General features: G+C 36.2%; 1 protein-coding gene across 5 annotated transcripts in view; it reads right to left on the minus strand.

The window, feature by feature from the left end:
* Positions 1 to 24,932, minus strand: part of ERC1 (ELKS/RAB6-interacting/CAST family member 1) — a 555,538-nt gene that overhangs the window by 390,371 nt on the left and 140,235 nt on the right. For all 5 annotated transcript variants that reach the window (XM_040642009.1, XM_040642008.1, XM_040642006.1 and 2 more), the window contains one exon: positions 12,084 to 12,251. In XM_040642009.1, coding sequence (XP_040497943.1) covers positions 12,084 to 12,251 — 168 coding nt within the window. The remainder of the gene's footprint in view (positions 1 to 12,083; positions 12,252 to 24,932) is intronic.

A 24,932-nucleotide genomic window follows, 5' to 3' on the forward strand; every position in this document is an offset into this window, starting at 1 on the left:
GCTATCATGTAAGTGAAAAGATAACCCAGAGACTGGGAGAAATATCTGATATGGGTGGAGTCTCCAAAATATAAAGACTTTCCAGAACTCAATCATAAAAGACAAATAATTGAAAAATAAACAAAAAAATATGAATAGGCAGTTCTCCAAAAAAGATATACAAATGGCCAAGTATGTGAAAAGATGTTCAACATCATTAGTCATCACGGAAGCGCAAGTGAAAACCACAAAATGATACCACTGCATACCCATTAAAATGACTATTTCAAAAAGAAAAATAACACATGTTGATAGGAATGTCACAGAGCTGCTTTAGAAACAGTCTGGCAGTTCCTCAAAAAGTTAAACATGAAATTAACATCAATTTCATTCTTAGATCTATACACAAGAGAAATGAAAACATATAAGTTCATACAAAAACTTATACACCAATGTTCATTAAATCATTACTCATAATAGGCAAAAACTATAAAAAGCCCAAACGTCCATAAACTGATGAATGGATACACAAAATACGCCATATTCATCCTAATGGAATATTATTAAGACATAAAAAGGAACGAAGTACTGATACTTGAGTGGAGAATTACACCATGAGTTAACCTTGAAAACATTATGTTAAAAACCAGCCAGACACAAAAAGCTGCATATTATACAATTACACTTATACGAAATGTCAGAACAAGCAAATCCATAAAGATAAAAAGTAGATTAGAGGTTGCCAGAGGATAAAGGTTGTGAGTGCTAACAGGTATGGGTTTCTTCTTGAAAATGTTCTGGAATTGAATAGTGGTGATGTGATGGTTGCACAAACTTGTAAGTATACACAAAACAATGAATTCTATAGCTTAAAATGGTAAATTCTATGATATGTGAATTATAGCTCAATCAGGAAAAAAAATTTATTTAATTAACCCTTAGTGCTAGCTTAAAAATGCTAAGTCTAAGATTTATCCTGTTTTATTCCCCAAATAACACAAAATAATTTAGCCAAGTTTCTCTGTTCTTTAAAGACTTTAAAATTCTTTTGAATCTATACACGTACTCACTCCAATTATCTTCTATATGGCAGTCTCTTCCATATGAGAGCACTAATACACCAAATTTTCATCTACACAGTTGCGCTTCTCACCTAAGGTGAATCTCTAAAATAAATATGTAGCATTAATTCACCTTCTGCTGTTAGTCCATCCTTTGTATCCTTTCTTTACACCTTATTCTTTTGTACTCCTTTTTTTATATTTTTATACCCTCTGATAATTCCTGAATTGGTTAAAACAGTTATAGACTGTTTAGAATTCCTTCTGATTTGAGGTGACTTCTGTTGGGAACAGTGGATGACGGTAGAAACTCTATGAATAACAGATTAAAACACTGAGTAACACAGACAAAGAAAAATTCCTCTTCCATTCTGATTAATAAGTCTGCAACATCATGACAACAAAAAAGGGACTAAGAGCTTTATCACCACAGCACACAAAAAATCTTAACCTCATATTCTCAATCCTTTATTCAACATTTTTGTTGAACTAGAGCAGATATTTTTTCCAAAGATGGCCACAATAATACCTCCCACCTCACACACTCCTCTGCAATGTGGTTTTGCCACAGCTCCACTAAGAAGTGAAGGCTATTTCTTGACCCCCCTGAATCAAGATAAGTCCTGTGACTATGACAAACAGAATACCAAAAGGAATCCTCTGCCATTTCCAAACCCACTCATAGCATAACTCTTAACTGGTCAGGCAGCTTCTGCTTCTAACATCTATGACTGTGGAGTCAGGTGCCACATAAGAAGTGCGACAACTCTCATCATGCTGTGGGGACACCCAGGACATATGCAGAAGCCCTGAGGCAAAAGGCACCATGTAGCCATGTAGCCAGAGGCCAAGGAGTACCTAGACAGAATGTATGCAAGTGACAAAGCCAGCTTGGCAGTGGATCATCCAACTGCTGACACCCCCAGCTGTCACCACACAAATCAGGGACAAACTACCCAAGAGAGCCCTTACTGAATTCATGACTCACAAATAAGTGAGCATTCAAAAATGGCTGCTTGAGCTACTAAGCTTTAGAAATAGCTCATTATGCAGCAGGTTCTTCTCCATCTATTTTAAAGCAGCTATTGCTAGTGTTGCTTTAATCACTTATATCTGAAGTTTATTGTTTCTAAATTATCAGAATGTAGGGATGAGGGGTGTTGTGTTTGTTTTATTGTTTTTATTTTTTGGAGAGAAATGTTCTGGATGTAGAAAGGATGGTGAACAGGAATATATCATAATTAAAACAATTTATAACAAGGTAAACTTTTCTTAGGGAATAACTCATCACTCATTACAAAATGTCACTTGTATAATACCAACATCATTTAAAAAGTTATCTGTTGACAAACTGTAAGTTAAATCAGACTGTCCAAGTTCAGCTATCAGCCTCCTTAAGGTTTACTTGAAAAAGAGGGGGTAGAAGGAACGGGGCAGGGAAGGTTATATGAAGTGAAGTAAATCCATATGGAGTATATTCCCCAACAAAAATATCATCATCAATCAGACTTCATCTACTATACATTCTGTTTCTTCATCAAACATTTTAAGAATTTAGTTGTATATATTCTCCATTAACAAAAAAATTTAATTAAACTGTGTTCTATTAAAAAAATAAGTAAAAGAGTGAAAAAAGAAAATTCTAATGCCTAAATATATTACGTTTCCAACTTAATATTCAATTAGAGACTGACTTGGTCCTCTCTTTAGCTTCATCAACAGCTGGGTTGTGACTTAAAAATAGTAACACTTAGAAAACATTGCAATTAATCCTTATTAAAAATAAAATATGACAATTTCTAAAAATATTAATTTTCTGAGTAAAATTACTAAATACTGGGTTTTTTTAGTGATAAAACATATTCTCCTTTCCATCTTATGATATGGAAAAAGTGAAGAAAGTAACGCTATCTTAACTAAGACTCCACAGAAAACAAATGGAATATATAAAAAACCTATTCTTTCTGACTTCCTACCAAAAACAAAATAAGAGACTTGAACCAATCTAGGACCAAAATAACAAACCAACTGCAACCTTCTCATTCTATATATCAATCAGCTTTCTGCTACTGTTAAATCTAAACTCTAAATACCCAAACCTAGAAAACTGGAGAAGTAAGCAAGGCGAAATCAACAGAAGTTACGGAAGCATAGAAGGGAATGATGGTAACATCTGCATCAGCAAATTAAACTCCAAGCGACATTATCATTTATAATCAATCAAGCAAGAAGCTGTACAATTTTAACACAGAGTTTTGAACGCAGCTCAGATTCAAATGCTCAATTACATTTTCCAGGTCAGTGATTTATTACAAAGATAAGAAATTTACTGTAACACAAAACTACTTAAACCCATAGGGGAGAACCCTGGAAAGGAGGAGCCCAATGCTAATCCCATTGTACAGCATGCTTGGCCATCTGCTATTGTCCCAGGGTTATCCCATTGCATACAAATACATACACTGCCTAAAGACTGTCAGAAGATTGTGGGTGGGCGGTGGTGGCCAAAACAGAGCCACAAACAGTGCAGAATAAGTAACTCACAATCCAGCCATTATCACAGCTGCTACTATTCTCAGAAAACAATGATTTTTTTAAAAAAAATGCATATCTAACATACCCAAAGTAATGCCAAAGTAGTATGTTTCCTGGTATTCCTCCTTAAATGATTAAAATATTTAAATATTACTTAAATAAAAAATAATAAATATTTGTGAAAAAAATAATTACAGAACACTGAAGCCAGAAAAAACAAGAAAAGGACAAAAACAGAGTTAACCTATCCCTCTTCCTTATGGAGTAAGTCTCTGAATCAAGAAGCAAAGTAGGTTAAGTGTGTGCAGAATTAAGCCATCTCTCCAGGAATAGCTTAAGTTCTACCTGAAAGGTTACCTCAATACCCCACTGCAGATAAATTTCCAGTTTTTGACGGAAAATCTTCAGGGCCAGAGGAAAGAAAAGTTGAATTATCTTTATCAGTTTCCTAAATAAACTAAAAGGAAAAGAAAGATGAGTATATTCATTGAAAGCTTCCTCATTATGTAAGAACTGGGAATAATTTTCCCAGAGACCAGGTAATAAGAGAGTTCACAGTAAGAAAGAAAAAGCGTTCGTACACAAAGCTCTACCAGAAACTTTTAAGAATTCCTGTTACAAAATATTTAAAAAGCAAAAGCAGAATTCCAAGGCATGACACTGTGGAAAGGAACACAATTCCAAGTTTTCATTCACACTGCTCTTTTGGCTTGGGATGTCTCACTCCTTCCCCATCTGCCCAGCAAACATTCATTCAATTTCAAGACTTAGCTCCTTTCACACAAATTCAAACAGAAAAATTTTTGCTTTGTACCCCACTGTACACCATGTATATCACCACTTCTTTAACTCCCAGAAATCTAAGACTTTGAGGGCAGAAACCACATTTTATTTGTCTCTGTACTTAGCACAGTGCCTACCACATAGCAGAAGGTACTGCACCAAAGGGATGAATGAAGGCAGTTTAGGAAGACGGGGAAGCCACAACACACAATTTGACTATACAACCATAAATGCACTCAGTAAGGGGGAAAAAGGAGAAAGAGCAAACAATACTCCAGTGTATATAAATATATGCATTGCTTAGAAAGCAAGGAAAATGTATGGGTAGTGGTCCTGAAAAAGCCCAAAACCGCTGAGTATATCACTGGCTCATAATCCAGGCACCACTGTAAGAATTATACAGTGATCTCTCCAACTGACTCAGATTTTTAGACAGGTTTATAAGGGTCTGAATGAAGAACACAGAGAAATAAGAATTTTTAAAAAGGCTAGACCTGAAAACAAACTGAGCTTACAAGAAAAAAAATTCTACAGACAACAAAAAGAGCTTTGAGAATGTTTTGATAAATAATCAATCTGAAAGAGGTACAATATATCACAAAAGCCTTTTCTGGTCTATTCAACATTTTATCGCTTACATGAAAGTATAAAGAATATGCTCATAAACAGGTAGAAGGCATAAAGCTGAAGATCCTCAAAGATTAACTGGCTGAATTAAGCAAAGTAAAACTTAGTTAAGAATAAACAACATTAAGTGGCACCTGGGTGGCTCAGTTGGTAAAGTGTCTGCCTTCAGCTCAGGTCATGATCTCAGGATTCCAGAATCGAGACTGGCATTGGGCTCCCTGCTCAGTGAAGAGTCTGCTTGTCCCTCTCCCTCTTCCCCTCCCCCAACGCATGTGCGTGCACACATGAGCGCTCTCTCTCTCTCTCAAATAAATAAAAATCTTAAAAAAAAAAAAAGGAATAAACAAATACCTTATATCCACAGTATGTGACACTTTACAGGTTCCAAAGTACTTTCTTACACATTGTATCATTTAACAAAAACCTCCTGAGGTAACTATTATAGATGAAAAAACTGGAAGTTAGTTCCAGTGAGTTGCCCGATATCACATACCAGCTAGGGCCAAGAGTATTTATAATGTTCTAATCATCTCTCTTGCAATTAGATCCAAAGTTCCAACTGGAAAAGTAAAGTATGGAAGAAAAATGAGTTGAGACAAATAACTGCCATCAGAAAAATTAACCAGGGCAAATGAAAACACTGGGAGGAACAGAAATATATCATCTAGGAAAATAAGATTTGAGGGCTGTAGAATGGCAAGTTCCCAATATCTAAAAAGTCATCCTGCAGGAGGAGGATTATACTTGTTCAATATAGCCCCAAGTTAATCTCTATCGGCAAATACTATAAGTAGCCAAATTCTGGTTCAAGGAAAGAGGATCAAACTGTCTGTCATCAATTCATCATAACTGGACATATCTGACCATAAGCTGAATAAACCCTTTTGCCAGAGAACTTTTATGAAAAATTTTAATCAGTTAAACTTTATCAAGTAAGACTCTACATCTGTATCAGACATTGTTTCAAAATGTACAAATGAACTTCTAGGGAAAGGTGATTCTAATTTTAGAATTATAAAATTAGGAATAAATTTAAAGTGAAATATATGAAAAGTTCTTTTTCAAAGAAAATACTAATATGTATATATACAGAGGCTTTTTTCTAATTTTTAAGTTAATATTCGAACAGAGGGAAACATATAAAAGATATAATAAACATCAATGTACCATGCAAATTTAACAAAACTTAAACTGCCTCCAGTTATTTTAAATTATGTTAAATATTTGAAATATACATGTTATGAAGTATAATAATAAATTAAATACACACAAACTCATTACCCATCTTAAGATACTTATACATCCCTCCTTATGCCATCTCTCTGCCTTCCCTACCTCTAGAAGAAATTACTTTGCTGAATTTTTATCCTAAACATTCCTTTCCCTTAAAATAATAGGTTCCATTGTGTGACTATACCAAATTTACCTATTCATTCTTCTCTTAATGAACTTTTGTATAATGTTTCCTCAGTTTTGTTTTGTTTTTGTATAGCCAGACAAGGCTACTATGAACACTCCTACACGTGTCCTGGAGTTCATCTAAGGTATCTGTATTGGGGAGGGTATGCTCATAGTTACTTTCACAACTACTTTCCAAAGTAGTTGTACCAATTTAAAAATCCAACAGCACTGTTCAAGAAATCCAGTTGTCATATTTATCAACACTTGATACTGTCACAGACTTCTTAATTTTTGCCAACATAGCATAAAAGGATAGGTATAAAATTGTCTCTTAATCTAGTCTTATTTTACATTCCCCTGATTACATTCAGGGTAAATACTTCTCATATTTATTTGTAAGGTATACTTCCTCACATATGTTTCATTAATAGATATATAGGTTACAAAAGTATAAAACCGTGTATACTGATCTAATATATGGGGGCATGCAGCAACACCAAAATTTAATGTTCAACTCTGGGACAAAAAGTAGAACAATACTATCAAGTAAAGATACGCCATGGAATGTCAACTGTATTTGAAATGTTACTTCTTAAGCCGAATAATAACCATTACTTATTATTCTCTATATTCTTCATATCTCTGAAACAGTTATAAAATATAAAAAATAATAAAACACAAAATCAATAAGCAAGAACTCAGGAAAGAAACATAGCATCTATGACTTTTCTTGAAAATTTTTCAAAGGAATTCTAGAGCAACCAAGAATTAAATAAAAATTTAAACCTTGGGGTACAAAGCAGGAAGATGGCAGCAGAGTAGGAGGACCCTAGGCTTGCCTTGTCCCACAAACACAACTAGATAACTACCAAATCATCCTAAATACCCCAGAAATCAACCCAACAACTGACAGAACAAACTCTACAACTAAAGGGAGAGACGAGACCACATGGAAGAAGATAGGAAGTACAGAGACATGGTTTGGGGGAGACACAGATCTTGGGTACTGTGGAAGGAGGGAAGCCATGGTCAAAAAGAAGGGCAAGAGAGAACGGAGCACACAGGGGAGAGCACAAGGAGAACATTTCCCCAAAGCCACTGACTTGGAAAATGAGAGGAGTTACATTTCATGAGTTCTTGCAAGCAGTGGGGATTAAAGTCTGGAGTTTTAAAGGTCAGCAGGCTTGGCTGGAATAGAATCTGGAGGGCACCGTGCTGCTCCTGCAGAGATGGCAGGCAAACAACCTGGGGGCAGACAGTGCAGAAACAACAATCTGAAAGCATCTGGGGCACACAGTGGGGAAATCACACACTCTTCTCAGAGCACTTCTCTGAGTGGCAGCATTCACAGAGACACATCTCTGGGAGCAATGGAGCTTCCCAACACCATTTCCTTCCCCTACTCCTCAGCATAAAATACAAAGCCACCTGCAGGAGGTAGCACAGGACCCACACTGGCTGCTTGTTTACACTAAGCCCTACCCCCCTGGGTCTCTAGTGGAACGGCCCTTCTCAGTCATGCTTGCCTCGGTCCCAGTGCAGCAGGACCCTGCCCCAGAAGACCAGGACAAACCCCTGTCCATACCATGTCTCCAGACCAGAGAGTTTTGCAGGGCCTCAGTTACAGTGGAGACGGTGACAGGTCTCATTTCACAAGCAGACCAGAGCACACCTAGCTAAAACTTGCCACATTCAGGCCAGGGACCAAACACTGCCTACAGCAGGTAAGGAGAACCTCTATAGATGACTCGCCTGAAGGGCAGAGCAGCCAGAACACAAAAGCAGAGCACAGCCAGCACACATAGGAGACACTCCTTGACACGTCCCTCCCTGGGCATTCCATGCCCTTTTCTTCATAAGGCCATTAATTTCAGGAGGATATATAACTGGGTTTTCTAACACTCAGAAGAAGGCAGAGACTTAGACAAAATGTGAAGACAGAGGAATTTGCCCCAAATGAAAGAACAAGATAAGGCCATGGGCAGAGATCTTTGTGGAACAGATATAAGGAATATACCTGATGAAGAATTTAAAGCAACTATCATAAGGATCACTGGCCTTGAGAAAAGAAGACATCAGTGAGACCCTTATCACAGACATAAAAGAGTTAAAAAAGAATCAACAGAGATGAAGAGTGCAATAAATGAAATTAGAACCATGCTTGATGCAATGAACAGCAGGCTGGAAGGAGCAGAGGAACAAATTAATGACCTAGAAGACAAAATAATGGTAAGCAATGAAGCTGAACAAAGAGATAAAAGAATTATGCCACACAAGAACAGATACAGGGAACTCAGTGATTCCATCAACATAATAACATTCATATTATAGAAGTCCCAAAAGAAGAAGAGAGGGGAAAGGGGGCAAAAAATTTATTTCATGAGATAATAGCTGAAAACTTCCCTCATCTAAGGAAGGAAACAGACATCCAGATCCAGGAGGCACAGAGAACTCCCCTCAAAATCAATAACAGCAGGCCAACACCAAGACATACTATAATTACATTTGCAAAATTTAGTGATAAAGAAAAAATCTTAAAAGCAGCAAGACAAAAGAAGTCGTAACTTACAAGGGAAAACCCATAAGGCTGGCTGGAGATTTCTCAACAGAAACCTGGCAAGCCAGAAGGTAGTGGCATGATCTATTGAAAGGGCTGAATGAGAAAAATCTGCAGTCAAGAATACTCTGCCCCGCAAGGCTATCATTCAGAATAGAAGGAAAGACAGAGTATCCCAGGCAAACAAAAACTAAAGCAGTTCGTGACCACTAAACCAGTCCTGCAAGAAATATTAAAGGGGACTCTCTGAGTGGAAAGGAGAGAACAAAAGTGACAGTATAAAGGTAGGAAAAACAAAAGCAGTATAAATGAACACTTCTCTAAAAATCAGTCAAGAAACTCATGCACAAAAAAAGGATGTAAATAGAATAACATATACCTAAAACATGGGGAGGAGAGGAAGAAAGAATGGGTTCAAACTTGAATGAACATCAACTTAATATAGACTGATATTTGGAGGTGCCTGGGTGGCTTTGTCAGTTAAGCATTTAATTCTTTTTTGCTTAACGACTGAGCCACCCAGGCACCCCTAAGCATTTAATTCTTGATTTCAGCTCAGGTCATGATCTCAGGGTCATGAGATGGAGCCCTGCGTCAGGCTCCATGCTCAGCGGGGAGTCTGCTTGAAATTCTCTCTCCCTCTCCCATTGTCCCTCCCCGTCATGCTTGCACTTGAGCTCTCTCCCTCTCTAAAATAAATAAATAAATCTATACATATTTATATACTAATAATTGCAGAAGAGGTTATTTGCAAACCTAATGGTAACCATATCAAAACCACTAATTAAAATGCAAAGAATAAAGAAAAAAAGATCCAAATATATCATTACAGAAAATCAGCAAAATATGAAAAAGACAAGAAAGGATCAGAGAAAATCTCCAGAAACAACCACAAAACGAGTAATAAAATGTCAATAAATACATATCTATCAATAATTACTGAATGTAAATAGATTATTTGCTCCAATCAAAACACATAGGGTGTCAGAATGGATGAAAAAAACAACATCATCTATATGCTGCCTACAAGAGACTCACTTTAGACCTAAAGACACCCCAGATTGAAAGTGAGGGATGGAGGGGCGCCTGGGTGGCTCAGTCGTTAAGCGTCTGCCTTCGGCCCAGGGTGTGATCCCAGCATTCTGGGATTGAGCCCCGCATTGGGCTCCCTGCTCCGCGGGAAGCTGCTTCTCCCTCTCCCACTCTCCCTACTTGTGTTCCCTCTCTCGCTGCCTCTCTCTCTGTCAAATAAATAAATAAAATCTTTTTTTAAAAAAATCATTTAAAAAGAAAGTGAGGGATGGAGAAACAATTACCACACAAATGGATGTCAAAAGAAAGCTGAATACCAATACTTACATCAGACAAACTAGATTTCAAAGACTGTTAACAAGAGATAAAGAAGGGCACTATATAATAATAAAGGGGACAACTCAACATGAAGATATAACAATGTAAATATTTATGCACCCTACATGGGAGCACCCAAATATATAAAATAACAACAAACATAAAGGAACTAATTGATAATAACAAAATAATAGGGGATTTAACACCCCATTTACATCAATGAACAGGTCATCTAAGCAGAAAATCAACAAGGAGACATGGCTTTGGATGACACACTGGACCAGATGGACTTAACAGATCTATTCAGAATCCTAAGACAGCAGAATACACATTCTTTTCAAGTGTATATGGAACATTCTCCAGAACAGAACATGTATTAGGTCACAAAACAGGCCTCAATAAATACAAAATGACTGAAGTCATACTACACACCTTTTCTAACCACAACACTATGAAACTAGAAGTCAACTACAAGAAAAAGTCTGGAAAGACCACAAATACATGGAGGTTAAACAACATGCTACTAAACAATGAATGGGTCAACTAAGAAATCAAAGAAGAAATTAAAAAGTACATGAAAATGAAAACACAATGGTCCAAAACCTCTGGGATACAGCAAAAGCAGTTGTAAGAGGGAATTCTATAGCAATACAGGCCTACCTCAAGAAACAAGAGAAACTTCAAATAAACAACCTAAACTTACACCTAAAGGAGCTAGAAAAAGACCAACAAACAAAGCCTAGGGCCAGGAGAAGGAAGGAAATAATAAAGATTAGAGCAGAAATAAAATGATATAGAAACTTAAAAAAAAAAAAGTCAGTGAAACCAGGAAGAGCTGGTTCTTTGAAAAAATTAATAAAACTGATAAACCCCTAGTCAGACTTAACAAAAAGAAAGGCGACAGGACCCAAATAAATAAAATAACAAATGAGAGAGGAGAAATAGCCAGCAACACAAAAATACAAACAATTATACAGGACTATTATCAAAAACTATATGCCAACAAATTGGACAACTTAGAAGAAATGAATAAATTCCAGGATATATAAACTATCAAAACTGAAACATGAAGAAATAGGAAACTTGAACAGACCAATTACCAGCAAAGAAACTGAATCAGTAATCAAAAATCTCCCAAAAAAAGGCCAGGACCAGATCGCTTCACAGGTGAATTCTACCAAATATTTAGAGAAGAGTTAATATATATTCTTCTCAAACTACTTCAAAAAATAAAAAAGGAAGGAAAACTTCCAAATTCATTCTCTGAGGCCAACATTATCCTGATACCAAAACCAGATAAAGACTCCACAATAAAAGAGAACTACAGAGGCACCTAAGTGGCTCAGTAGATTAAGCATCTGACTCTTGATCTCAGCTCAGGTCTTGATCTCAGGGTCATGAGTTCAAGCGCCATGTCGGGCTCCACACTGGGTGTGGAGCCTACTTAAAAAAAAGAGAGAGAGAACTAGAGGCCAACGTCCCTGATGAGTAGAGCATATTTAATGATGACCGCTGAGTAATGTATAGAATTCCTGAATCACTATATTGCACATCTGAAACCAATATAACACTGTATGTTCAACTACACTGGAATTAAAATTTAAAAATAAAAGAAAAATAAACATTTTTAAAAAGTTTTTAAAGTAAGCATTTCAGGACAAAGGGTGAGAGGGCTATCTATGCATACATATATATCATACACATATATGCACATATATATATACACACATGGTAGGAATGAGGATATATGCCTGATGTAGGAAACTAAACTCAGAACACATGCACCTTACCTTCTTCTGAAGAACATTAACCTTCCTTTCTTTGACATCCAGCATGTCCTTGAGGTCATGTATCTCTCCAGCTTGTGTCCCCTTCTCCTCAGCCATATCCTGAATTTGTTTTGTCTTCTTATTCAACATGGTTTCCTTCTCTTCCAAACGCAATCGGAGAGCATCCACCTAAGAATGTGACATTTTTAGAAATGATTAAATGAAAAGAAAGGAATGTAATCCCTCCCAAATACATGTGTACAGTTGCCCAAATGATACTTACATAGTAAACTTTCATTAGAATCAAATAAAATACCACTCTAAATATAATTAAAGCTATTTAGAAATTAAACCCTAAAACCTTATGAGCACTTCTGTAATAAAAATAAATTTACATCAGTTAATTATGCAATGATATCAGGATAAACAGATCTGAATCGAGGGGCAAAATGGAGAACTGTTATAAAGAGACTGAGTTTTGCCACTTCTATTGGAGGGTTTAAACAGATTTCCCAGGCCCAGCCACCAGAGTTCTGATTCAATGGGTTTGGGGCTCAAGAATTAGTTTTTCTAACAAGTTCCCAAATGATGTTACACTGCTTTAGAAAATCTAAAATTAGAAAGAAAACCATAAGCATCACCAAGCATGACACTTACTGTATCACATAACAGACACTAGAGGTAGAAAATGGTGCTTTTTAGACCAACAATCCCATAATGCACTGAGATACCGTGCAGAGGAAAGCAAAGGTCCACTTTCAGGCCCAAAGACAGTCAGCTAAAGTCTGGCATCCAGTTACCTTTATCCCCCAAGTTTAGTAACAGCTTCCACTAAATATAACTTTCAAATAACTAGAACTCTAATGATAGTACTTATTTTTAAATCCATTCAAAGCAAATTTCATTAAGCATACGCACAAACCAAATTATTTTGGGTTTTTTTTTTGTTTTGTTTTTTGGGTTTTTTGGTTTTTTTTTTTTTTTTTTTTGCTTTTACACTAAGGTTTTACAATTCAGCAAATAGTTACATATTTATTATAGCAAAACAGGGAGGTGGATTTCTTTCATCTTAGGACAGTGTTGTTCAACCGAAATATAATGTGAGTCATATGCAAACCACATATGAAATTTTAGAGTTCAAGCATATATTAAAAAAAAAGAAACAAAAAATTTTAATAATATAACTTGTTTAATCTATCTATAACACTGTCACTTCAAACATGTAATCCATATTAAAAACTATCAATGAGCTATTTTATTTTATATTGTTTCATACTAAGTTTTAAAAGTCCAATGCATATTGTTAATATTTATATTTACATCGTATCTCAATTTGGATTACCATATTTCAGGTGCTCAATAGCCACATATAGCTGGCGGCTACAATACTGAAAGTGCAAATCTAAGATACAAGTATGTTTCTATAAAACATCTTTAATCTTGACTTGTCCTATATTATTTTTCCTAGCTGTCTGTGGATTAACCAACCCACAAAGAAAAAACAGGTGACATGGTAATGATTCACATTTAGAGTACACCAAAACTCTCAGGGAAAAATCTAATATTATACCTAAACTATAAGGTATCTGAGAACCAATACGGTGTGTATGGTAGTCTTACTGTTAAGTACTACGGAAAATTTCCCACAAGACTAGTCTCATTTAAGACTCTATAGTTAGATACTTACAAATTATCTTGGACTATGCTGGAAAGGAAAAACATGTAAATAAACCAGATTTCACTCCGCTAAACTACACTTCTACGAACCACTTCAATGCCACTCATTCCACCAAGCCAGAAATTGGGGAAGTAATCTTTGTAGGTTCCATTTATAATTCTTCACCACAAGTTCAACCATGCCCCCTCAATAAATAGTTTTCACTTCTGATTTTCCTCTATTCTATTTTAATATATGATAGATGGTAACCTTGCTATATTCTGGAAAGGGCCACCTAAAAACTTTCAAACTCTTAAATTCTTATTTCTGAAACAACCGTTTTCCTTCTTCTATACCTACTAAACCTACTCTGTGTGCATAGCATAACCTCTGACCTATCATCTCTTTTTCATCATTCATCCCTATTCTGTTTGTCTTGTTTTTCACCCAGCCCGAGCAATCCTTTCAAACACAGCCTCCTATCATCTCCGTTTTATTTTAGTCATAATTATTTTACAAATCTTTACTTCTAAATTAAAGGGTTTTCTTCATTCTATCCTCAGATTTCTAAACCTTTCTGCATATGGTCATGTATATGTTTGCCAACCTTATATATAGTATATTAAAAATCCTTCCAATTCTATCCTCAAGCATTGTATCTTCTTCACTTGCATTCTCCCTGTGGAAAATTTCACTTTCCCATGGCAACCTGAGAAACTGAGAGTTAAAAATAAATAAGCAACAGAGCAGGAATTTAAGATTAACTGGTCTGTCTCCAGATCCTACAATATTAACCACTAATTATATAATATACTACCCCACTAAGAGCTAGACAAAAGAGAGTATATACTATATGATTTCATATATATAAAATTCTAGAAAATGGGACACCAATTATAGTAACGGAAAAGAACAGCAACAGATCAAGAGTTGCCTGGGAAGAGGGAGAAGGGGAAAGTAGCAAAGAATATCAGGGAAAGGCAAAAGAAAGGGATTACAAAGAGGCACAAGAAAACATGGGGGCATGCTCATTATCTTGACTGTGGTACTGGAAGGAAATATAGGAAAATGCTTTTAAGACACTGAGGCATGGAAGGTTTCATGTTTAAAGACACAGAAAGGATATATCATAAAGAAAAAATACTGGTAAACCCAACTCTGTTAAAATTTAAAACTTCACATCATGACATCATTTTATAGTGTTTAATTTTTTATCTATACTTCATGTGCCTGAAATAGGTCTTAATAACAGTAATATTAAAGAAAATAGATAATATTTATACTTGCTTTAAAAATGTAGATATTTTATAAACTGAACAAAATTAAATATGATCCAATATTGAACTTCAATTTTTAAAATGTATAACCATTTACAATCCCTCAAAAAAATTAAATATCTAGCTATAAATCTAAGAAAACATGTAAAGAATCTATATGCTGAAAATTACAATAAAAGAAATCAAAGAAGACCTAAATGTGTTCTTCCCTTGAATACCTTATGAAATGCAATGTGTCAAGATAACCAGCCTACCTAAAATTTTCCTCAGCGACATGGAGAAAGAAAAGATTAAAATAATAAAAAAAAAAAATGTTTTGCTGACAAACAGAACGACAATACATCAAGCCCAGTGAACCCAAGAGATATTACCACTAAAAATGTCCAGTTCTGGTGCCTGAATTCAGCACTAAAGATCTCAGAGAAAGAATTAAAATCCAATGCAAAACAAAGATGAATTATGTGATTTCCACAGAGTTCCCCAATAGTCCTTTCTAAAGTGCAAGATGACAAAAGTCTTTACATTTCCTTGGTTTTTCTTCACCAACCTATTAAAATCAGAAACATTCTACCATGCAAAGAAGCAAAAAGGTCCACAATACAAATGTCAGAACTGAATATTGATTCAATTTGAAGAAAAGGACTGCCACCACAGAGCAAGGACTTTTGTGGAATATGAAATTCAACAATCAGCTGCTTAAGATGCCAAAAGAGCCCACTGACCCTTATCCACTTGGCATTCAGGACAGCTCAAGCTGGCCTGCGTGGCTACTAATCCTATTTGACAGTATCAGATTTGGTTTCTATTAGCTGAATCCATTACAGGGCATCAGTCACGGTGATTCAAGAAGGTGCTTATTGAATCCATTGACTCTTCTGCAAAGTCTTAGAAAAGTATACATGTCAGAAATTTTAAAAATAAATAAATCATATGCTAAATCATTTGTACCTAACTTCTACATTCTAATTTGTATTCTGTATACTGTATATTCTACTTCTAACATGTACCACAGATCCCAATAACAACAAGCAAAAAACAAAGTAACTCACCTAAAAAACATTTCACACAATATTCCCAAAATACATTATTAAATTCTTTTTATAAAGGCAAAAAGCCCAGACATTTAAACTTATAGGTAAGTCTTAACTGCCTAATTTCTTGTCTCTCAGTTCTTCTCTTCATTAATTTCAAAAAATGAAATGTTTGCCATCAGTGGGTAAGGAATCAGAATACAGCAGGAATACCTCCCTCAGCATTTCTAAATGTTTCTTATTCTGATATACTAAAGTCCCATAGAACAATTACTGTTAAGACCTCATGTTGCTGCTTCTTTACCAAGAGTACCTTGATGTTCTAGCTGCATTTTTACATTAGATCCCTCACTCAGTTAAGTGACCCATAAATGTGCCAGTGCTAACCAGTCATAAATACCTGCATGCCATTTTGAGGGAATGTCAGGTATGAGACCCACAGGAACTGGTGACTGAAAAAGGTAAAAAATGAAAACTCTTGTAATAGACACAAACCTTCGGCATAAGAGTCAGCTGGAAATTCAGGCTTTCAAATAAAAAATATCTCATATCACAAATATTAGGTACAGAAATTACTCAAATTCATACTCTAATTACTAAGTCATCTTTTCTTTACTAAATATTCAATTCATACACTTTTTCCTTGGTCTGCTTTTGTCGTTCAATACAGAATTTAAATGTGCTGGTCAGGAAATCTAAGATAAAAATAACCACAAAAACCACTCTGCTACCACTAGATTAATTGCTCTGAATTCTACACTGATCTTTTTCGTTAGTAGTGAGCTAAGTTCATAGTATAATTTTGTGTGAGGTCCATATTTTGCAAACCACAAAAAACGTATGCAGGAAAGCCCCTCAGAGACTAGCAGGACACATAGTCATCACCCTAATACCATGCCTGGCAGGAGGAATAAGACCTTGTTTATTCACATCAAATGCACTGGAGGAACAGCATGCACCTAGCTTGCCAAGAATCAAGGTCTGTGGCAAACAGGTTATGCCAACTTCAACAAAAACAGAAGGTTTTTCTCTACAAGATTTTCTCTACCAATGGACATGAACAGAAAAATGGCTACCTTGCTCTTCTGGCCTCTCACTTCTGATCACAGAACTATTAATTATCTTAAGTTATCTTAACCTTCTTTCATTTTACATCAATAAATACATCTCTCTAAATACACATGAGCAACAGGAATTGCATGGATACAATGGCTTATTTCCTATAACTCCTTACTTGGCTTTGCCAATATGATTCACTTTTTAACTCTCTGACCCCACCTCTTCAGTTTTCTTCACTGAATCCTCTGTCATTTTTCCCCTCCTCACGTCTCACTTTATACAACTTTCCCTGGAGAAACCAATTCAATGCTAGGCTTTAACCACCGCCTCCATAATAACAACTTCCAAATCGTTATTCCTAACCAGTTCTAAAACCCTGAGATTCTAACGAAATATTATTCTTAACACAGATCTTCCACTGAATATTTGGTTCATAATGAGATTTTTTTAAGAACCTTTTCTTTTAAATAACCTTTAAAGATCACCTAATGTGGTCCACATTAATATAAGTTAAATCTTATGGTATTTATTATCTTACTTTCTGCATTTCTTCCTATATTTGGCAGTATTTCATAAACTTTTAAAAAATTAATACTCTAAACTCCTAATTTTAAAGCTGATGAAATCAAAGCCCAAACTAAGTGATTTGCCTGAGACCACTGAGTATAATTTCCTACCACTACATCTCCCATTGTTCTCATCTAGAAAGAGGCTGAATGAAGGGCATTAGGCCATGGGATTGACAACATCCACAAGTAAACCTTTTTAAAAGGCTATTTGGACAAACCGCATTGAGTTCTGTCTAAAGCCTCATACTTGACAAAAAACTGAAGAGCCCAGAGAAACATCAAAAAGGCCAGGGGTACAGACGTGCCATTCCACAGTACACAGTTTATCTGTACTTTGCTCACCAAAACAAATTTTAAAAAAGCTACAAATTTAGTCTAATAAATCAATGTCTCCACCTACTTTACCCTGAAAATTCATAATCTTCATAACAATCATGTTGATTCATAAATCATGTTGTTTTAAAGATAACATGATAACACCTATACAAAGTATACAGTAATAAGCTGTATTCAGCTATGTAGCCACAGTAGAAATGTTAATGTTGGTCTCTGCAAATCTGATAGAGCACCACAGTCAGCCAACCTAGTCCTACACTGACCCCTCTAAGCCAACACATCTGTAACACTTCCTTATTCTGGTATCAGACTAACATTAATTAAACCTTATCATCCTTTCTGTGTGGAACCCTTAGAATCACAGAAAGAGACAATTTCCTCCTTGGAAGGACTTTTAAAGGTCACCTGATTCAAACTCTCGTCTAAATCCTGGATCTCTGTATCCCCTTTAAAAAGGCCTCTCTAGTATTTGGACACCTCTAGTAAAACCCAAGTACACGGTTCCTCTCTAGAGGCTGCCCATGTGCTGCTTTTACCAGGCATAAAAGCGAACTCTAATCTAGAAGTTTAAAAAAATATTTTTTTTCTGTAATTTTATCCACTGGCCCAAGTTCAACCCCTTAGGCTAGATGCTCTTCCACATAACAGCCATTCAGATACATGCAGACTATCACGTACTCCCAAAAGCATTTCTTTTCCAAGCTACCCTTCAACTATTCCTTAACATGCCATGGTTTCAGACTCTTTGCATCTAAACATGCTTAAATGTACCAACATACTTTAAATCATTATACACAGGGGTGCCTGGGTGGCTCAGTCAGTTAAGCCTCTGCCCTCGGCCTGGGTCATAATCCTAGGATCCTGGGATCGAATCCCATGTCAGGCCCCCTGCTCGGCGGGGAGTCTGCTTCTCCCTCTCCCTCTGCCCCTCTCCCCAATTTGTTCTCTCTCTCTCAAATAAATAAAATATTTTAAAAAGTAAATAAATAAATCATTATACCCAGAATTCAATACATTACAGCTGATTCCTTCACCCTTATTTCAAGACGCTTTTAAAACAACTGAAGATTGCATATCGTTTTTGGTTTTGAGGGGGTTTTCTGGCAGCCGCTATACAGATACTGAAGGATTACTTAAGTAGACTGTTTTACTTTTGTCATGGGTTTGGTTGTTTTTTGTTCGGTGTTTTTTTGTTTTGTTTATTTACTGGCTAGTTTTTTTTTTAAAGATTTATTTATTTATTTATTTATTTATTTGAAAGAAAAGAAGATGTACACATTAGTGGGGAGCAGAGGGACAGGGAGACAAGGGAGCCTGCCTCCTAGGACCCTGAGATCATGACCTGAGCCGAAACTGAGAGTTGGACACTCAACCAACTGAGCCACCCATGTGCCCCGACTGGCTAGCTTTTTTTTGGAGAAAGGGAAGGATAGAAAACTAAAGATTTTGGGGCTCCTGGGTGGCTCAGTCGTTAAGCATCTGCCTTCGGCTCAGGGCATGATTCCGGAGTCCTGGGATAGAGCCCCACATCAGGCTCCTCTGCTGGGAGCCTGCTTCTTCCTCTCCCACTCCCCCTGCCTGTGTTCCCTCTCTCACTGCTGTCTCTGTCAAATAAATACATTAAATATTAAAAAAAAAAAAAAAAGAAAAGAAAACTAAAGACTTTTATAGTCATCCTATTAAATTTTTATCCTGCTTGGCTTAGGCCCATTACTCTGCTCTTTAAAGATCTTTTGGAATGCTGAATTTCTTATCTAACATGCACATTTACCCACCCCTCCCTTCCCTGTATTTTTTTCCATCCGATTCATTAATAAAAATATTTAATAAGGAAGAGTCAAGGTTAGAGAGATACATAATACCACCAGAAACTTTTATGTAGGTTAACATACATCATTAAACACTATCTTTGAGGAAAACTCATATTATAGTATGAAGAAACCTAATTATCATCTTATCTAGCTTACATTTCTCCATCTTATTTACACTGCCTTGCCAATGCCTTGAAGAAGAAGAGGTTTACTATTATCTTTCATATATTCCTGATCTTCCAAACCAAAAATACGACCAAAGAATAATATAAAATTAGCCTTAGATGACCTAGTTTTAATACTTTTAGTGATCACCTTTCTTTTTTAAAAAAAAAAAAAAGATTTTATTTATTTATTTGACAGAGATGGAGACAGCCAGCGAGAGAGGGAACACAAGCAGGGGGAGTGGGAGAGGAAGAAGCAGGCTCACAGCAGAGGAGCCTGATGTGGGGCTCGATCCCACAACGCTGGGATCACGCCCTGAGGGGAAGGCAGACGCTTAACAACTGAGCCACCCAGGTGCCCCAGTGATCACCTTTCTAATTCAAGGTCCTCCAACAATTCCATTGTAAAATAGCAATTACGAAAAAGATAAGGTACACAAACCGGGCAATCCTCTTTGTTCTCATTTGAAAAGCAAAGTGACATTTGCTCAAAGCCTATCTCAAAAACCGCTCTCATCTTGATTCCTAAATGATGACCAATAACAGATTAGTAATCTTATTTGCATCCGGCCCCAGCCAAAACACAAAACATTTTATAGCACTTCACAGACTAAGGAAACTAAAATGTAAACTCTGATTCAATAGGTCTAAAGTATGACTCAAGATTTTGTGTTTCCACATTTAATGCAATACCTATCAAAATATCACCAGCATTTTTCACAGAGCTAGAACAAATAATCCTAAAACTTGTATGAAACCACCATAGACCCCGAGTAGCCAAAGCAATCCTGAAAAAGAAAAACAAAACTAAATGCATCACAATTTCAGATTTCAAGCTATATTACAAAGCTGTAATCAAGACAGTATGGTATTGGCACAAAAATAGACATACAGATCAATGGAACAGAATAGAAAACCCAGAAATGGACCCACAACCATATGGTCAACTAATTGAAAAAGCAGTAAAGAATATCCAATAGAAAAAAGTCTCTTCAACAAATGGTGTTGGAAAAACTAGACAGCAACATACAGAAGAATGAAACTGGACCACTTTCTTAGACCATATATAAAAATAAATTCAAAATGGATGAAAGACCTAAATGTGAGACAAAAACCATCAAAATCCTAGAGGAGAACATAGAGAGAACCTCTTTGACCTCAGCCATAGCAATTTCTTACTAGACAGACACATCGCCGGAGGCAAGGAAAACAAAAGGAAAAATGAACTACTGGGACTTCATCAAGATAAAAAGCTTCTGGGGCGCCTGGGTGGCACAGCGGTTAAGCGTCTGCCTTCGGCTCAGGGCGTGATCCCGGCGTTGTGGGATCGAGCCCCACATCAGGCTCCTCCACTATGAGCCTGCTTCTTCCTCTCCCACTCCCCCTGCTTGTGTTCCCTCTCTCACTGGCTGTCTCTATCTCTGTCAAATAAATAAATAAAATCTTTAAAAAAAAAAAAAAAGATAAAAAGCTTCTGCACAGCGAAGGAAACGACCAAAAAAATTAAAAGGCAGCCTACAGAATGGGAGAAAATATTTACAAATGACATTATCTGATAAAGAGTTAGTATCCAAAATCTAAAAGGAACTTACTAAGCTCAACACCCAAAAATCAAATAACCCAATTAAGAAATGGGCATAAGATATGAATAGCCACTTTTCCAAAGAAGACATCCAGATGGCCAACAGACACATGAAGAGATGCTCCACATCACTCAGCATCAGGGAAATACAAATCAAAACTACAATGAGATACCACCTTACCTCTATCAGAATGCCTAAAATTAACAACACAAGAAACAACAGAAAGTGGCAAGGATGCAGAGAAAAGGAACTTTCTTGCACTGTTGGTGGGAATGCAAACTGGTGCAGCCACTCTGGAGAACAGTATGGAGGTTCCTCAAAAAGTTAAAAATAGAACTACCCTACAATCCAGCAATTGCACTGCTAGGTATTTACCCAAAGGATACAAAGATACAGCTTCAAAGGGGTACAGTCACCCCAATGTTTATAGCAGCATTACCAACAATAGCCAAACTATGTAGAGAGCCCAAATGTCTATCAACTGATGAACTGATAAAGAAGATGTGGTATACACACATGTATACATACACACAAACCAAAATGGAATATTATTCAGCCATAAAAAAGAATGAAATCTTGCCGTTTGCAATGATGTGGATGGAGTTAGAGTTTATTATGCTAAGCAAAACCAGTGAGAGAAAGACAAATACCATACAATTTCCCTCATACATGGTTTTTAAGAAACAAAACAGATGAACATATGGGAAGAGGGAAGAAAGGAAAAAAAAAGAGAGGGAGAGAACAGAGACAGACACCATAAGAGACTTTTAATGATAGAGAACAAACTGAAGATTGATGGAGGGATGTGGGTGAGGGATGGGCTAGAAGAGTGATATGTTATGATGAGCACTGGATGTTGTACGTAAGTGATGAATCACTGAATTCTACTCCTGAAACCAATAACGCACTGTATGTTAACTAACTAGAATTTAAATAAAAATTAAAAAAAAAAAGATTTTGTGTTTCCAATAAGTTCTTAAGTGAATGGAGGCTGCTGGTCTTTGAATCACACTTTGAATAGATCTCTTGGATGCTTTCTTATAATTTTTCTTTTCACACATCTTAGGCCCTCACTTCCATTTTTCCACTATTAAAATATACAACCTACTCTTTTCAGTCCTATGATGGAGAAGACAACAATAATTTAGATGCAGAATTTCACCTGCTGTATCATTTAAAAACATTATACCAACGACTAGAAGCAACTGATAAGCTCTACCTTTTATGATCTTTCTCCAAAAGTCTTCACTTTTATTGGATAACCTCAATTATTTTGAAGTTTTGATATTAATGGCACTGGTCCTATATGGTCTGTGCCAAATTCTTACATTGATATTTGATTGGGTTTTTTTCCTGTCACATTAATATCCCTTTTCTACTACTCTTTCTTACATCTCCTTCCTTGTAGAGACAATTTTGTTCTTTCTAGCAGTTCTTTCTATGTGATCCATAGGTAGTAAACTCAGTTTGTGTTAGTCTGAAAAAAAAAAAGTCTTTATTCTACTTCCACCGATGAACGATATTTCAATGGGTTCAGAATTATGAGCTGCCAAAGTTTTTCACTCTACCATATTCTCTCTTGCTCCTATTGTTGCTGTTGAAAAGCCTGTTGCTGGCCTGTTAAACCTGTGTAGGTAAACTATCTCTCCTCTCTGGTGGTTTTTAAAATCAGTTTATCTATGGTTTCACTGTGATTCATGGTAGGTGTGGATATCTTTCTGCTCAAGAATTATTTGCTCATAAACTGAAGGTCCATTCCTATCACCTAGTCAGTAACATTCTCAGCAATTACCTCTTCTAAAATTGCCTCCCATTTCCTCTATCCTTTTGAAACTCACATAAATATGTTAGATTTTTATTTCAACAGACTTCTCTTTAATTCCTATCTCTAACTGCGCCTTATTGCTTTTTGGATAATATCTCCTCAGATGTATCTTCTGATTCACTAACTGTCCCTGTAACATTCTCTAATCTGCAGCTAAACCACTATGTTGATCTTTCACTTTAGTTATTAGGTATTTCATATCTAAAAACCTTGTTTTGTTCCTTAACAACCTGCCTGGTATTATTTATAGTGTTTTGCCCTTTGCTCGCGTTTTAAATCCTTCCTTCATGTATTTGATATTGGTAATATTGACTGAGTGCTAATATGTACATGCATTAACTCATTTAACTCTCACAATACTCTATGAGGTAATGCTATTATTCTTCTCATAAATAAGGAAACTGAAGCACAAAAAGTATAAACTTACATAACAAGTAAGTGGCAAAGCCAAGACTAAAAGACACTAAACAACTATAGCTAGGCTACCTTTGTTACACTGCCTCAACAGTCCTAACACAACAGCCCAATAAGTTATATCTTCTTCTCCATTCTCAAGAGTGCTCCTATGCTTACTACTCCATCCTGTATTTTAGTAATTTCATTTATGGTCTCATTCTATTACCCAATATTCCTAAGGGTCTAATCACTCTCTTTGTTCTTACTTCTGATATTGGTTCAGGGTAGGTTAAATTCCATAGGTGATTAAGTAATTTGGGATTGTAAATTCATTCTAAGCAGAGCTCTCATCTGTGGGATTCTGCAGGGACTAAAGTCAGTGTTGACAGCAGCTGTGCATATTCAAACTCAAAGCTCCTAAGAAGACACCTTTCCTCCAACCCTAAGACCAGGTAAATCAGTGTCTCATATTGTCAACTAATACTGGAAGGAGGAATTTTTTCTAGTCAACTTTTTCCCAGAAAAGTCCTGGATTTACGCAGGAGCCTCGGTTACAAATACCTATCCCTTTAGTGCCAAGGTCTGCTACCCAGGTGTCACCATTAAATTCCAAGCCCCTCAGCTACCAAAAAGAATAACCCTTCAGAACAACCCTAGTTAAGAGTTCTTGCTGACAGATGTGTGGCATTGGAAGGGATGAGGAAAAACAGGGACATCTGCCCTGCCAGACAGATCAGCCAAAACAACTCTGAGAATCAATGTGCTAAATACACCATACCCAACATACCTCACAGTAGTTACACAGTCAGAATTAATGTTTTCAAACACCCATCAACTTGAAGAAAGAACTAAATTACTCTTAATCCTCAATTCACTTAAAACTATCCATGCGAAGTTCTACTGTTGTCTTATTTAATTATTTTCCATCCACATCCAATATCCATTCCTCATTCAATGCACAGCCATTCTAATGTGTGTGTTACTGAATATGCATGTAACTTAGAAATACAGAGGCTTATTTTTATGTACATATGTGTTTTTAATTTATATGCATGCTATATACCTCATTCTGTCTCTTACTTTTAAAATATATATATCTATGGCCCTAGGAATACTTCTAGGTCATTGCTTTTGACTTCTACATAGTATTACATGGTATACA

The sequence above is a fragment of the Ursus maritimus genome, unplaced genomic scaffold, assembly GCF_017311325.1.
Source record: "Ursus maritimus isolate PB19 unplaced genomic scaffold, ASM1731132v1 scaffold_26, whole genome shotgun sequence".
Taxonomy (NCBI): Eukaryota; Metazoa; Chordata; class Mammalia; order Carnivora; family Ursidae; genus Ursus; species Ursus maritimus.